The 15,355-nt window shown below is 66.2% G+C and overlaps 2 protein-coding genes across 2 annotated transcripts in view; both read right to left on the bottom strand.

Moving 5' to 3' along the window:
• Positions 1–108: 108 nt before the first annotated feature.
• Positions 109–6,083, bottom strand: TPP1 (tripeptidyl peptidase 1). The gene is made up of 13 exons (XM_084226994.1): positions 6,026–6,083; positions 5,522–5,617; positions 5,297–5,436; positions 5,074–5,224; positions 4,667–4,788; positions 4,204–4,382; positions 3,796–3,994; positions 2,414–2,602; positions 2,255–2,327; positions 1,918–2,038; positions 1,310–1,468; positions 1,104–1,241; positions 109–426 (listed from the first exon to the last, which is right to left on the bottom strand). The coding sequence occupies exons 1-13, from the start codon at positions 6,034–6,036 to the stop codon at positions 286–288; spliced, it is 1,719 nt and encodes a 572-aa protein (XP_084083120.1). The 5' UTR covers positions 6,037–6,083; the 3' UTR covers positions 109–285.
• Positions 6,084–8,494: 2,411 nt separating this feature from the next.
• Positions 8,495–15,355, bottom strand: part of DCHS1 (dachsous cadherin-related 1) — a 45,373-nt gene continuing 38,512 nt past the window's right edge. The window contains exons 18-21 of the mRNA XM_084226761.1: positions 15,030–15,160; positions 14,280–14,566; positions 13,576–13,714; positions 8,495–13,353 (exon numbers count right to left, since the gene is read on the bottom strand). Of these exons, the coding sequence (XP_084082887.1) occupies positions 10,739–13,353; positions 13,576–13,714; positions 14,280–14,566; positions 15,030–15,160 (3,172 nt within the window). The 3' untranslated portion in view covers positions 8,495–10,738. The remainder of the gene's footprint in view (positions 13,354–13,575; positions 13,715–14,279; positions 14,567–15,029; positions 15,161–15,355) is intronic.

The following is a 15,355-nucleotide window of genomic DNA, read 5'->3' as shown; positions in this document are numbered from 1 at the left end:
CCCATTGGCCCTGCCGGGCTCTCGCCCCGCCCCTATTGGTCCCGCCCTCCGACGCTCATCGCCTCGCACGCCCCCTGGCGGAGGCGCGGGCACAAACAGAGACGGTGGGCGGGGCTTCGCGTGTTTATTGCCCCGCCCCGCCGGCCCCGCCCCCGCCGGTTCTGCTGCGTTCGCCGTCCGGGCCGGTGCCGTTGTCCGGGCCGGTGCCGTTGTCCGGGCCGGTGCCGCTGTCCGGGCCGGTGCCGCCCCGCTGTCCGGCTCCGCGGTCCGGCCACGGCGTCCTGGTCAGCGCGGCCCCAGCGCCCGCAGCAGGCGCGGGAAGTTGGGGGTGCCCCAGCCCGTGACGGGGTCCCAGGCTGGGGTGGCGCAGAAGCCCTGGCCCTGCACGGTGCCGTCCAGGCAGGACAGGTGGCAGCCCTGGATCACCTGCGGGGACCAGCCTCAGTACAGGGGCTCGGGGACCTCCCCCCCCAGTCCCAGAACAGCGGCCTCCGGAGCACAGGAGCCCAACACAGCCCTGGAACAGGGACCCCGGGGCACAGGGACCACCCGGCACAGGGGTACCATGGGCACAGGGACCCCACCTGCAGTCCCCTGGAACCAGGGACTGCCATCCCTGAGACAGGAATCCCGGGAAGAGAGGCCCCCAGACATCTGACACGGGGATCCCCACAACACCCCCTATAGCACAGGGTCCCCTCTGGCAGTGTGGAACAGCACACTCAGATGGACCCTGGGACCTCTGCAGTCACTGGACACTCCTGCCCCGGCCACACAAGGGGACCTGCCCCACAAAGCTCACAGGAGCCCATGGGGACCCCCAGAACAACACTCCCATGAAAAGGTCAAGGGGAACCCCAGGACACCCCTCCCATGGGAAGGCCATAGGGACTCTGTCCTGCCCCTCAGCAGGACACTGCTGGCCCTGCCCCAGGCACAGCTCTGGGAGCAGGAGCCCCAGGACAGCCCCCTCATTCCCCAGCCCAATCCTTGGAGCACACATGGCCTTCCCAGCCCCATGGACAGGCCCGCCCCAGCCCTCAGCCCCACGCTTCAGGACACCCAAGTCAGCCCCCAGCAGAGCCCCTCCCTGCCCCACTCACATCGTAGAAGGCATCACCAAGCCCTTGCTTCTGCAGCTGGTAGAGCGCAGGGTTGAGGAAGCCGAGGGGTGCCAGGCCCCGCTGCAGGCGCCGGTCGTTGATCAGCGCCACCATGCCTGCCACCACCGGCGTGGACGCCTGCGTGGGCACAACCCTCAGCCCGGGCCCGCCGCGCCGCGGGCACCAGGGGACGGACAGCTCCTTACCGAGGTCCCCGACACCCAGGGCAGCGGGATGCGGTTTGTCACCACCCAGTAGTTGTCCGAGAGCGCCGCCAGGTCGGGGTAGGCGCGGCCGCTGCTGTTGTAGTAGGAGCTGGGGGGCAGCTTGGAGGCCGAGCGCAGGAAACTCCTGACAGCGGCAGCCTGGGGACGGCACGGCCCGTGGGCATCCCCCTGCCCACTGTGCCCCCAGCCCTGCCCCTGCAGCCCCTGGGGACAGCACGGCCCGTGGGCATCCCCCTGCCCACCGTGCCCCCAGCCCTGCCCCTGGGGACAGCACGGCCCGTGGGCATCCCCCTGCCCCCTGTGCCCCCAGCCCTGCCCCTGCAGCCCCTGGGGATGGCACGGCCCATGGGCATCCCCCTGCCCCCTGTGCCCCCTGCAGCCCCTGGGGACAGCGCGGCCCGTGGGCATCCCCCTGCCCACCGTGCCCCCAGCCCTGCCCCTGGGGACAGCACGGCCCGTGGGCATCCCCCTGCCCCCTGCACCCCCAGCCCTGCCCCTGGGGACGGCAGGGCCCGTGGGCATCCCCCTGCCCACCGTGCCCCCAGCCCTGCCCCTGCAGCCCGGGCTGGCAGCACAGGGGTCCCCACCTGGTACTCAGGCATGGGGAAGACGTTGCTGAAGCCGCCCCCACTGATGTAATCCGTCACCTCCTCTGTCACCAGGAAGGGGTTCTTGAAGGACGTGCCACCCACCGTGGTGACATAGGGGCTGTGGAAACAGGGGCACTGCAGGCGGGCACATGGCTGCCCGGGCCTCAGCAGCCACCAAGAGCCCCCTCTGCTACCACAGCCTCGCCCCACAAACCCAACCAACCCCCAGAGCTGCACAGGCTGCAGCCCTGGGGTCTGTAAGAAGCTGGTGAGGACCCCAGGTGACCCCGGAGGGCTCAGACCCCCGCGGGGCTGCGCTGGCCCCTCGCCCCACCTGGAGGCCGGGAAGCTGGGCCGGAACGTGTGGTTCCCACTGTGCTCCCGCCGACAGCCGGCACCGTCGTCACCTGCCGACACAGAACAGGTGACAGGTGACCCTGGCAGCCGGGCAGCCCTTCCCCAGCTCGGCGCTCCAGCCCCAGCCCGGCCGCACCTGAGGCGAAGAGGATGGTGAGGCCGCGCGCCGCCGCCTTCATGAGCTCGGTGTTGACGCGCTCCATGTAGGCGTAGGACAGGCTGTCCTCGTCGTCCCCGTAGCTCACCGAGTGCACCCAGGGCAGCGAGGACATGTTGCTGAGCAGCAGCAGCCAGGCCAAGAAGGGCTCCTGGCTCTCGTGGCGTCCTGCAAGGACATTGGGCAAGGGACACGAGGATAGCTCCTCCGACCTCAGGGACCGAGGAGCCCTGCCTCACCAGCACCAGCACCTTCCTACCAAGGGCAGCCCCAAGCGCTCCTTCCTGTGGGCCACGGAGTCACAGCACACCCTGGAGCTCCGTGGGCTCATCCTGGGGCTCCTCCTATTGCATGGCACTGAGCTTCAGCTCAGCCCATGGGGTTGGCAAGAGGGTCATCGTTAGCCCAGGACAGGGGGCTACACTCACACCCCTCTCCGAGACTTTGCCCCAGGGCTGCAGCCACATGGGCACCTGTGGACCCAGCGGGGCCTCGGCTCCTCCTCTGGCAACAGGTCCCAGCACAGTGGTACCATGTGCCACCTCCACACATTCCACCTACACCTGCCCCAGTCCCTCCCTGCCCTCCAGCCCTCTCCACTGGGAGGGGAGCAGAGCCCCAGCCACCCCCACTGACTCTCAGTCACCCATGGCACTGCACCTGCACCCTTCCCACACCAGTAACTGTGTCAGGGCGGAGGGAAGGGCAGCGCTCTGCTGTCACTGTCACCATCAGGGACAGGGCCACTGTCCTGTGGCACTCACCTGCTCAGCCAGTTCCCAATCTGGGACAGGGACGCTGCCCCTAGCATTGTGCCCTGATTGTGTTTGTGCAGGCTGTTTGGCAATTTGTTTTCCCAAATTCCCTCACTCCCTCATCTGCTCCACTGAGAGACTCGTGGGTGGGAGCTGAGCTGCAGCAGAGCTGGAAAGCCCCAGGGGAGGAGGGCTGTGCCCTCCTCCATGGGAGCTGAGCGGGGCAGCTGCTCCGTGTGGTGCCAGCAACGAAATCCCTGCTTCAGGATACTCTGGATGTTGAAGGTTCACACAGTTCACTCACTACACACAGCAGGAGTGACATCCCCAGGAGCTGGGAATACAGCAACAGCTGTGACTCGGGGAGCACACAGGGTGCACTCTCACGGCAGCTGGGAAAGCACCTGGGGCTGTACTACAGCCAGCTGTCTGCACAGCCCTGCAAGCTCTCCCTCACCCCTCCAAGCACTCCCCTCTCCCGTTCCAGCCCCCTCCCTCACACCTCCAAGTGTTCCCTTCTGTGCTCCGGGCACTCCCCTCCTGCCTCTGGGTGCTCTCCTTCCCCCTCCAGGTGCCCCCCTGCCCCTCGGGGCTCTCCCCCAGTACCTGGATTGCTGAAGACCCAGGTGGAGACATTGGCACCTGTGCTCATGATGTATTCCACGTCCAGGCTGGCCTCCAGCCCGGCTTTGCCACGGCCCTGGTGCCCCACCACCCGGTCCACCTGCGTGCGGTGGGCAAAGCCACTGCCAAAGAGCTGCATGAACTCAGCCAGGTCAGCTTGGTGGAAGTACTGCTCCAGGAACTGTGGGACACAGAGGGACAGGTTGTCTCCTCTCGAAAAAACAAGGTAACATTTTGATCCTGATGTAGGAAATTGCCCAGCATGGGTCTGTGCTACACCAGGCGCTCCCAGCAGCCACGGAGGGGCAGCCAGCTGTCCCACGACCCCCAGACCAGCACCAGTCCCTGGGACCGCCACGGCACACAGGGCTCTGAGCGGGCAGCGGTTACCTGTGCACAGGCCTGGCTGTTGTTGGGCAGGAGCCCCACGTCTGCCCCTGTCATGTTGTATCTCTGGCGCAGGACGGCCGGTGTCACGCCCAGGTGGAACGACGCTCGTGCCAGCTGTGGGTCCTTCCTGGCTCTGCTGCCTGCCCTGCGCTCCGTGGGGAACCGGTGCATCCCACCCACTGCAGCGCAGCCCGGCGGGACAGAGAGGCTGTCAGGGCACAGAGCCCCGGCAAGGCAGGACAGAGCCCTGGGCTCTCCCTCACTGCCCCACTCCTACACGGGCAGGCCAACAGCAGGGCTTGCATTGCCCAGCCCTGCAGCCCCGGCCGGGGGGAAGAGCCTCTTCAGCCTTCCATGGCTGAGCCACAGCCTCAGCCTGGCAGCCCTGCACTTTTCACTGGATCCCATGGAACAGGGATCTGCAGAAGGCTCCACAGCCTCACCTCCCCCAGGTGGGACGTACCAAAGTCCAGGTGCTTGGCGAGCTCTGCAGGGACAGTGTAGGGCAGTGGGGAGCGCACCAGGCTCTGCTGGCCCTGCACGTAGCGGTGGAACTCGGCCCCGGGGAGCAGGCGCTCGGCCATGCTGCAACACAGGGACTGCCACTGTGGGTGGGACAGCACTGGGACACAGGGACGGCCAGCAAGGGACAGGACAGGGCTGGGAGAGAGGGACAGCCACCCCCGAGTGGGACTGCACTAGGACACAGGGACAGCCACCACAGGACAGGACAGCACCGGGACACAGGGACAGCCACTGTGGATGGGACAGCACTAGGACACGGGTACTGCCACCACAGGATGGGACAACAGTGAGACACAGGGAGCCACCACAGGGCCAGCAGGGCCGGTTCCAGCCCTTGGGGCTCACCTTGCAGGCAGGTAACACTCCAGAAAGTCAAGGGTGGTGACACTCCGGCAGTCCTCTACACCATGGCCTTGCAGCCACTTCAGAACTGTCATCAGTGTGGCTGGGGAAGGCTGGACCAAGTCCCTGAGCTGCTCCAGGGACAGGTACTGCCCTGAGAGACACAGAGGGGTCAGATCCCTTCACGGGCCCCGGGGCTCCAGGGTCTCAGGGATGTGGCCGTTACCGTATCGCGGGGACCGAGGGTCCGAGACAGCCTGGACCAGGCGGGCGAGCTGGGCAGTGCCGCGCTGCCGCAGGGCGAAGGTCAGCTGCACCGGCTGCCCGGGATCCACGCGGCCGGCGTGGGCCCAGCCGGGGGGCACGCTGCAGGGGGGATGGTGAGCGGGGCCGGCACCGGCAGCCCAGCCCAGCCCAGCCCAGCCCGGCCCGGCCGCCGCCCCGGACCTACCGGAACGGCTGATCCCACTCCAGCTCCAGCGCCAGCCCCGGCGCGCAGCTCCAGGCGGCCGCACACAGCGCCAGCACGGTGGGGATCCCCCAACACCTGCAACGGGCTCAGGGGAGCACGGGCAATGGCAGAGCCGTGGGGATCCGGGACCGACCGGGGACCGATCCCGAAGCCCGTCTGACTACGCCTTAGCCCGGGTCTGGGGAGCCCCGCCGGAGCTCCCCGAGTCCCAGCACCGGGGAGCCCCCTGTTACCCCGGGGAACCCCGCCTGACCCGCGAGCCCTCACCACCGGAGAACCCCGCCTGACCGCCGGTCCCCGTCCCCACTGCCACCCGGGAGCCCTACGGACACCCTGAGCCTCCGTCACCCGGGAGCCCCGGCCGACCCCTGCGGTCCCCATCGCCGCCAGGGCCGGAAGGCGCCCCCGCCCCGCTACTACCCCCGCCGAGGGGTGTCCCCGAGCCGGGGTGCCCCGCTCGGTGCCCCGCTCCGTGCCCGTTACCCCCGCGCCATGCCGCCCTGCCGCCGGTCACGTGCGTCTGCGGGCGCGTGACTCCCGCCACGTGGGGACACCAAAACAGCGGCCACGTGACCGCCGTCACGTGACGGGCGGAGCCGGCACCGGCAGCGGCACCGGCAGCGGCGGGGGTTCGGGGACTGGGGCAGCGGGCCCGGGCACGGCACCGGCACCGGCACCGGCGGGGGCTCGGGGACTTGGGGCAGCGGGCCCGGGCACGGCACCGGCACCGGCGGGGGCTCGGGGACTTGGGGCTGCGGGCCCGGGCACGGCACCGGCGGGGGCTCGGGGACTTGGGGAGCGGGCCCGGGCACGGCACGGACAGGGCTCCCTGCGGGGCCGGGGGCAGGACGAGAGTCCGTACGGGGCTGCTGCGGGCGGGAGGAGAGCCATTGTGAGGCTGCGGGTCCCGGGCCGGGCGGGGCGGCTGGCAGTGTAGCACAGGAGATACACCAAAGATCACAGCCATGAACGAACATCAACTCCAGACACCACCCTTCAAACAGGAAAGCAAGCACTAAGAACTTCAAAACTTGCGACCAATGAAATTCTATGTGTTTTGACTGTATAAAATATGTGGAAAATCTAGTAAAATTCATGTGTCATGGAATGATTTTCTCCACACAACCCAGGACATATGTGGATGAAACAATTTCTGTTGCACATCCTGGCCAGAACAAAATCCTGGCCAGAATAAACTAATGCCTTGATTCTCTAACAGTAAAAACGTTGTTGAGAGTTTTTTGGTTTTCCTGCAGTTTCGGTGACAAACCCAGTCACACGGCACATCCCACGGCTCCAGCAGTTCCCAGCTGTTTTCCTGCTTCTGCAGAGCGGGGTCCAGGCCAGGAAGAGACAGGCAATAGGAAAACCACCTGCCGGGCCGTGGCTGCCAATCCCCCGCGGTGGAGCAGGGCCAGGGGTGTCTGTGCCTGCTCCCCTGCGCAGCCCCCCGGCTGCCCCGGCCCCCCAGCCCCCTGCCCTCAGACAGAGGGGAGCCAGCTGCCGTGGCCGGGGCTGGGGGGCTGCTTTGGGGATGGGCTCTAAGTGGGATGGGATTTGCAGGGGATGCTGTCGGGATCTGTCTGGACAGCCGGGATTAAGGTGGCCGGGCAGAGCTAATCGTGTTAAGGAGCATCTGCTGCCGGCCCGGTGCCTGGGCGGTCAGGGAGCCTCGGCGCGCCCTGGCTGCAGCCTCGCTGCCCGGGACCTCGTGTGCTGCTCCTGCAGACGCGGTGAAGCGAGTCCCTGCTGTGGGCAGGGGCGTTTTCCCGAGGCCAGGAACACCAGAGGAGGACAGCGGCACTGAAGGCAGCCAGCATGCCCACGGTGCCCCAGCAGGGAGCTGGAAAGGGGATCAAGGAGCAGAGGGAGCCCCAGGGACACCACCAGGGAGGGGGTGGCCCTTTCCAGCCACTGTGCTGGCTCCTGCCAACCCCGGCAGTGCGAGGAGCCCTGTCAGGGCGGGGGGACAGGAGCGCTGCCCTGGTCCCAGAGCACTGCCAGCAGGGCTGGGCGTGCCCGGGGCTGCACAGCAGGCTGGGGCTGTGCAGGACTCGCCGTGGGCTGCGGGAATCTGAGAGCTGAGGACAGGGAGTACACAGGTTGGTTTGGGGAACAAGAAAAAGAAAAAGGAAAGCAGGGAAGGCAGGATGGAAGTGGCTGATCCTATGTAGGTAGATGATGGTCACTGTGTGGGTCTGGCCACATCCAACACCTGATGGCTGCACAGCCACTCCTGGTTCTCCAGCTCTGTTTCCCGGGGTTGGGGGGCACTGTTTGGTGAGAGGAGTCCATGTGGCATCAGGAGGTCAGCAAAGAGCCCTGTGCATGTCTGTGTCACCCAACAGGGATAAGCAGAGCCACAGCTGCTGGGCAGACTGGTGGGATCACTGGAGCACTGGGATCCCCAGGGCAGGTCTGTGTGTGCTGGCTGTGATGAGGATGTGGCTTGGGGAATTTGTGTGTCCAGGTGTCCTCAGCGGGGATCCTGGGAACATGAGTACCCGCTGGGCAGATGATGTGTCCAGGTGTGGCTGCTGCAGCCCTGGGGGCCTGCACAGCCCTGCCCACAGCCCTCACCAGAGCGAGGGTATGGGATGGGAGAGGGATGCCTGTGCCACGTGGGACCAGCTGTGTACACGTGTGGAGACATGCCTTCCACGTGTGCCTGTATGGAAACACACCCAGCCTGGCTGCTGGACAGCTCTGGGACCGTGGTCCTGCTGCAGCTTCAGTGGCCTCTCAGGAAAAGGCCTTGGCAGGACACCATGGATGTGGGTGCCAGAGCCTGGCCAGGCCCACGGGAGCCCTTCGTGGGGCAGGTCCAGTATCCCCCCACCACCAGGCCCAAGGAACACGGTGCCAGCCTGGCAGGAGCCCACGGCAGCAGGGATGGGGCTGTGTCTGTACAAACGTGTGGTTTATTAAGGCATTTTTTGAGACGTTGGCACTTGGGTTCAGGCTGCACCGAGCGGCCCCTGCGCGGCCGTGGGCAGCGCTGGTACATGCAGCTCCACGAGACACAATACAAAAGGTACAAACGAGTAAAAACAGGAATTGTAGTACAATGTGTAAAAATAAATAACTGGGGGCTCAGTGACCCCAGCCCAAAGCAGGTGCATGTGTCTGGCCCTTCCTGTGGCGTGCAGGGTGACCCATCTGTGTCCCCATCCCACGTGTGCAGTGGAGCTGTGCTGTGTGGGCAGCCCGGGCAGCACAGGGACATGGGGCACCCCAGCATGGCTCTGGGGGGCACCGGCTAGCCCTAGAGTGCCCCCACAGTCCTGGGAGACACAGGACACCCCCAGAGTGTCCCCACAGTGCTTGTGAGCAGGACACAGAGGGGATGGGGGTGCCCACCCCAAGAGCCTCTGTGGCCTGTCCCTCTGCCAAGGCAGAACCATCTTCCCCTCCCAGGGCACCCCAGGCCCCTGTGGGTCCCTGGCAGAGCAGGCATGGCCCTTGGTGGGGCCCCCTTGTTGCCCCTGTCACTGTTGCAGATGCCTGTCCCCTGTCACCACCCTGTGCCCAGGACAGCACCAGGGACCAGCAGCATGTGCCAGGACCCCATGGCACAGCGGGGATGAGAGGCTGAGTGTGACACACGGAGCTGCAGCCACAGATGGCTCTTCATGGGAAATGGGGGGGGGCAGAAGTGACAACACCTGTGTGGCCGGGGCTGCAGGCACAGCGCACGTGTGCTGGGTCTGGGGAAGGTGTGATGGGAAGGAACTTCCCCCCGGCTCTGCTCAGGCACGGGGTGTGCCCCCGACCCCCAGACACACCCCTGACCAGACTGGGCATTCAGGCTGCTGTGGGGCACCCACGCTGTTGCAGCCCTGGCTCTGCATCCATGGCCCTGGGGGATCATTGAGCCAGGGCTGCACTCCCAGGGCCCGTGATGCGGGAGCAGCTCCCGGGGAGCAGCGGGGCTCAGGGAGGGCCGGGTGGGGTGAGTGTGCTGCGAGTGTGACGCTGCCTGTGTGAGTGGCCGTGCACAGTGCTGGGAGGAGATGGGGACCGGCCCCGCGCCAGGGGCTCCGCCCGGGCTCACAGCATGCATGACGGGGGTGCAGAGCAGCCCTGCACACGGGCTGGGGCCAGCAGCAGCGGGTTCTGGCACCTTGACCATGCTCTGCAGCGGGCCCAGACTCTCCTGGCAAGCAGTCATGCACAGGGCCCCAGGGAAGGCCAGATGCCCAGTGTCCCTACTGTGGCTGTAAGAGAACATGCTGGGTGATGTGGCTTTTTGGGGTACCACCTCCCACCTGCGCCCCTGCAGCTGCAGGCTGCCTGCCGGGCCTGAGGGTCACAGCAGCCATCACCACTGCTGCTGAGGCTGGGCTGTCCCTGTTAGCTGCACACTGCTCTGCCAGCCCCATTGTGCTGCCTGTGCCTGGGCACTGTCCCTGCCTGGGACCCTTGCCCAGAGAGGCACCTGTTCCCAGGAACGGGATTCTCATGCTGAGCATGGCAGGTACCTCCCTCCCAGACCACAGGAGCCATCCTGAAGTTCTGGGCAGGAGATTTCCTGGATGCGTCACCTGCAGTGGGTAGCCAAAGGGCTGGAGAGACCTCAAAGGCTCTCCTGTCCCTGCCCAGCCACAGACAGGCAGCAAGATGTGGTCACTGCTGCCTTCTGCTGCAGCCAGCCAGGTGAGTGTCCCTTCCCAGCCAGGGGGCAGGTTCATTCCCACAGGCAGTGTCTGTGCCCCGGGCACCGCGCCCTGACCTGGGACATCACCCCAGCCATGGGGCATTGTCCCCTGCCCTGGGAGCTCCGAGGGTTGCAAGGGAAGGCTCAGGGTCCTCCTGCACCCAAGCTGCTGCCTGGCCCTGGGTAGGGCAGGGTCTGGGCCTCCAGCCCCCCTGAGCTCCCCGTCGCTCCTGGAGCACCAAGTACCGTGAAGCACCATCCTGCCCAGCACCAATCTGAGCCACCGCAAGCAGCGCATGGACCATCACCCCGGGGTGCCAGCACTGGGGTCAGCAGTCCATAGGGCACCAGCCAGCACAGGGGCTGCCAAGCTGTGGGGAGGGACAGGGGCCACAGCCCCCGAGGGCATCCGCAGTCCCAGGGCCCAGGCCAGGCACAGCGCTGGGAGCAGGATGAGCACCTGTTTTAGCAGCCCTGGGCTGGGCCCCGCTCCGGCCCCACGGCTGCGGGCTGGGGCAGAGGAGTCCAGGGGCCCAGCTCTAAATCCTGAGCTCGGCCTCCTCAGGGGGCTCCAGCGAGTGCTCAGCACTGATGGTGGAGGTGGATGGCCCCTGTGAGATGCCGAAGGGCGAGACCACCGGGGAGCGGGCGGCCAGCGGGGACAGCGACGGGGAGAAGCTGGGCGACATGGCAGAGGACGAGATGGAGCCCTCGTGGCTAATCGGCGAGCGGCGCAGGGAGGATGAGTGCGGGAAGGTCCTGCCTGGTGGTGGCTTGGGGGGCACAGACTTGGCACCTGGATGGGCCACTGAGGTGATGAGGGGCGGGGGGTCGATGCGGGGCTTGGGCTCTGCCTTGGGCTTGGCTGGGAAGGGCTTGCGCAGGGAGCTCTCATCCTTGAGGCGGGCGATCTCCGTGAAGACACTGGCCAGTGGCTGGAACTGGGGACACCAGTTCAGCAGGTAATCCCAGTTGTAGCTGCCGCGGAGCTCCTCATCGCTGGCCACAATGGCAGTGAGCGAGCCCTCCACGGAGGGCTTGCCATCCTCTGGGAAGGCGTAGTCCTGGGGCTGTGAGGAGACGCTGAGGCCGCAGCGGACGCCCAGGAAGGCGCTGCCTCCCCCGTCCTCGCGGTACAGCTGCAGGGGTGGCCCCGGCAGCAGCAGCCCAGAGCCCTTCTTGCTCTTGAACCACTGGGCACTCTCCAACGCAGCTGGCTCACAGGAGATGTCGGAGAGCTGGTCAGCATCCTGCTGGATGCCGGAGTCAGGGCCGCGGGCAGCGATGTGCTCCTGCATGGAGGCCGTGATGCTGGCCACGCGCGGGTATTCGTTGATCATCCGTATCTCGTCATCCTCAGCGGCTTCGGCAGAGCCACGGCCGCTGGAATGCGAGGGGTCCAGGGAGCCGCCCCGCGTGTAGGGCCCCGCCGGCTCAGTCCCATACCCTGGCAGCGCCTGGTGGTAGATGTGCTCAGCCCCAGGCAGCGCCGGCTCCTCACGGCCCAGCTTCTGCAAGGACCCACTCTGTGCACGGGCCAGTGCCCCCTCTGCCTCTGCCTTCTTGTGGCCCCGGCGCTGCCGGGAGCGCACCAGGGCCAGCACGATGGCCACGGCGGCCAGCACCACCACAACGCCCAGCGAGGCGGCCACGGCCACCAGCAGGAGGTTGAGGTCAGGTGCCAGGCCAAAGGACGTGTGCGTGACGTCAATGGTGACCTGCGCAGAGGCCACACGGGAAGCAGGCAGTGGGCTGCGTGCCTGCACCTCCAGGCTCATCTCCCGTGGCTCCCTCTTGGCACGCCCGGCCCCGGCTTGGGGCTGGCTGTCCACACGCAGGTAGATGGAGCCCGTGGTCTGGTTGATGGCAAAGTATGGTGAGGGCTTTGCCAGGGTGTACAGCACAACACCGTCAACCCCTTCATCCTCATCCGTGGCCAGCACCCGCCCAATGCTCTGCCCTTTGCGCGCGCCCTCGGGCACCTCGAAGTTGAAGGAGGGGCTCAGGAAGATGGGATCGTACTCATCTTCCCCCGTCACCAGCACCCGCACAGTCACAGTGGCCGAGGCATTGCCGGCGTCAGTAGCCCGAACCAGGAGCTGGAAGGCTTTGGCTCGCTCATAGTCAAAGGTGAGGCGGGAGCGCAGCTCCCCAGAGCTCCCGTTGACAGCAAAGGCGTCCCGGCCGTCCCCCGTGCTGGGGTCCCCCACTGCCTGCTCCAGCACCACGTACCGCAGCTCCCCAAAGGCGCCGCTGTCGGCATCCACAGCACGCAGCGTGGTCACCAGCGTGCCGGGGGGCAAGTTCTCCCGGATGCTGGCGCTCAGCACCTCCACCGGGAAGTACGGCTTGTTGTCGTTGATGTCCTTCACCTCAATGGCCACGGGGACCAGCGCAAAGTGCCCGCCCGGTGTGTCCGTGGCGCGCACCACCAGCGTGTGCAGCGCCTGGGCCTCCCGATCCAGCGGCCGTGCCAGGCTCAGGGCCCCTGTGCTCTCGTGCAGCTGGAACAGCCCGTGCTGGTCGCCCGAGCTGATGGTGTAGTGAACGCGGCCGCGCGGCCCCGAGTCAGCGTCGTGGGCGGCCACGCGCAGCAGCTCGGTGCCGGGCAGGGCGGCCTCGCTCACCGCCGCACGGTACTCGGCCCGGCCGAACACGGGCGGGTTGTCATTGACGTCCTGCACGGTGATCAGCACGGGCACGGTGGCACTGCGCTGCGGCAGGCCCCGGTCCGAGGCCGCCACCGTCAAGTTGTACACTGGGATGGCCTCGAAGTCCAGGGATTCCACAAGCACCAGGGCTCCCTGCGTGCGGAGCCGCCCCCCGGCCCGGGCCACCCGGCTCTCCACCTGGAAGGCGTTGCCGCCGTTGCCGCTGACGATGGTGTAATCAAAGCCGGCGTTCTCCCGGGAGAGGTCGGCGTCACCCGCCTCCAGCATCAGCACAGTGGTGCCTGGGCGCAGGTCCTCGGGAATGCTGGCGTTGTAGCACGGCTCCTGGAAGCGGGGGCTGTGGTCGTTAACATCCAGGACCTGGAGCTGCACTGTGGCCCAGGATGAGAGGCTGGGAGAGCCATGGTCGCGGGCCTCCACCACTAGGTCCAGGGTGGGCTGGCTGGCATTGAACTCCACCTGCCGGGTGGTGAAGAGGGTCCCTGTGGAGCACAAAGCCAGGGTCAGCATGGGAACCAGTGGGAGCTGGGAAGGGTATCAGCTGGAGGACCATTTGATGGTCACCATGCTGTGTCTGCTTCACCAGCCACAACAGAAAGTGACCTCATGAGGGTTTGAACAGAAGCAGGATGGGGGCACTCCCCTCCACAGGCAACCTTAGATTGACCCATGAGAGAAGCACACAGAGCATCAGGCCCACGCACCATTACTGGGGTCGATGGCAACATCAGGGCTGGGCACAGCCAGGTGGAAGGTGATGTCCCCATTGCTCCCTGAGTCGGGGTCAGTTGCACTCACAGTGAGGATGACACTGCCAGCAGGTGTGTGCTCTGGCAGCAGCACCTGGAAGAGGAGGAAACCTGAGTCAGCATCTGGTTCCCCCCCACTCAGAGCCCCCAGCATCCCTGGGACGGGGGTCTGGTGCTGGCCAGGCAGCCAAAGCCAAGGGCGCCCATCCTCTCACTGGCCAGCACATACAAGGGCTTTGTGCTCCTAGACCCTCCAAGCATTCCTGGGGCTCCCTAGCCCCTTGCCTGGGCTTCAGCGCTGCAGCACACACTGCCCAAGCCAGCCTTCAACAGGGACCTGCCCAGGTCTTGCCACAAACAGTTGTCTGGGCTGTGACCCATTTCCCACCCCCTCTGGCCTCCCCATTGTGCTCGTCCACTTCTGCTGGGCCCTCTGCATCCAGCTGTGCCCCTTGCAGGGGCTGGTCCCAGGGTCACCAGCCTGGTCTCAACTCCTTCTATGCCACAGTGAGAGCATGAGGGATGCCAGGATGTACATGTGGGTCAGAAAGCGGGGCCAGAAGGGGCTCAGACCCATCCTCTGTTTTGTAAGGGCAGGTGGGCCAGGCAGGAGTTACAGAGGGCTTGTGTGGGATGGCTGGCACGCCTGGTGCATGTACCTGATAGAAAACCTGGGTGAAGGTGGGCACGTTGTCGTTCACATCCTCCACGAGGACGGTGAGGTTGGCCTCGGTCTCGTGGCGCGTGTCGGAGGCGCGCAGGGTCAGCGTGTAGCGGCTGCGCTGCTCGTGGTCCAGCGGCCCCGTCAGGGCAATGTGGCCCCCGTAGCGCAGCACCCCAAAGGTGTCTGCCACGTCCCCCTCCAGCAGCAGTGTGTAGGAGAGTGCCGGGCCCGAGTCCACATCGTTCCCAGTCAGCTGGGCTATCTGGGTGCCCAGCAGCGTGTCTGTGGGGAGCAGACGCGTGAGTGAGCAGACCCATCCCTGCCCAGCACACCTGGCTCACCTGGTGGGAAACCAGTTCAATCCAGCACTGAGCACCAGGAAGAGGGGAAGATGTGATGGGAGAGGGGGATGCTGGGGGGAAGACGAAGGTCTTGGGGGCTTGGCAGGACTGGTTGAGGTATGGCATGGGCACAGGGCATACTGGCTGAGGACTCTGAGCAGGCAGGGCAGGTGTCTGCAGTGAGTCCCAGACATGAGGCAGGGGCCAGGGCTGAGTTGGTAATTCAGGTTGCTCCCTCAGGACACAGGAGCAGCACAAGGGTCACGCTGGAGAGCTTGGGGGGCTTCGGCAGGTCAGCGTGACCCAGCTCTTGACAGGGACTGGCCTGGTCTCCCTGGGGGCTCCTCCCCACTCCCTGGTGCCCATTGTACCCCAGCTCTGGCCCTCAGTGCTACGGCACTCACTCTCAGGGACACGGATCTCCCAGGGGACCGGGATGGTAGGGCTATTGTCATTGATGTCCATCACCACCACAGTCAGCGTGGCCGAGCCCATCAGCGGGGGTGTTCCTCGGTCCATCGCTGTCACCACCAAGCTGTGGGCAGGCATGAGGGTCAGACGTGTGTCCACACATGTGAGGGACACCTCACCCACGTACTGGGACATGCACTGCACACCTGCGTCGCACCTGGGACGTGAACTGCAGGTGTGCACAGGCCTGGAGTGTGTGTGTGTGTGGTGGGGAAATGCACAGCAGCTCAGACTCTGGGGTGATGGATCTGTGCAGGGC

Source organism: Fringilla coelebs (assembly GCF_963513975.1).
Source record: "Fringilla coelebs genome assembly, chromosome: 2".
NCBI classification, from domain to species: Eukaryota; Metazoa; Chordata; class Aves; order Passeriformes; family Fringillidae; genus Fringilla; species Fringilla coelebs.
Note: the sequence above shows the minus strand (reverse complement) of the source record. Positions and strands in the feature narration are given on the sequence as shown.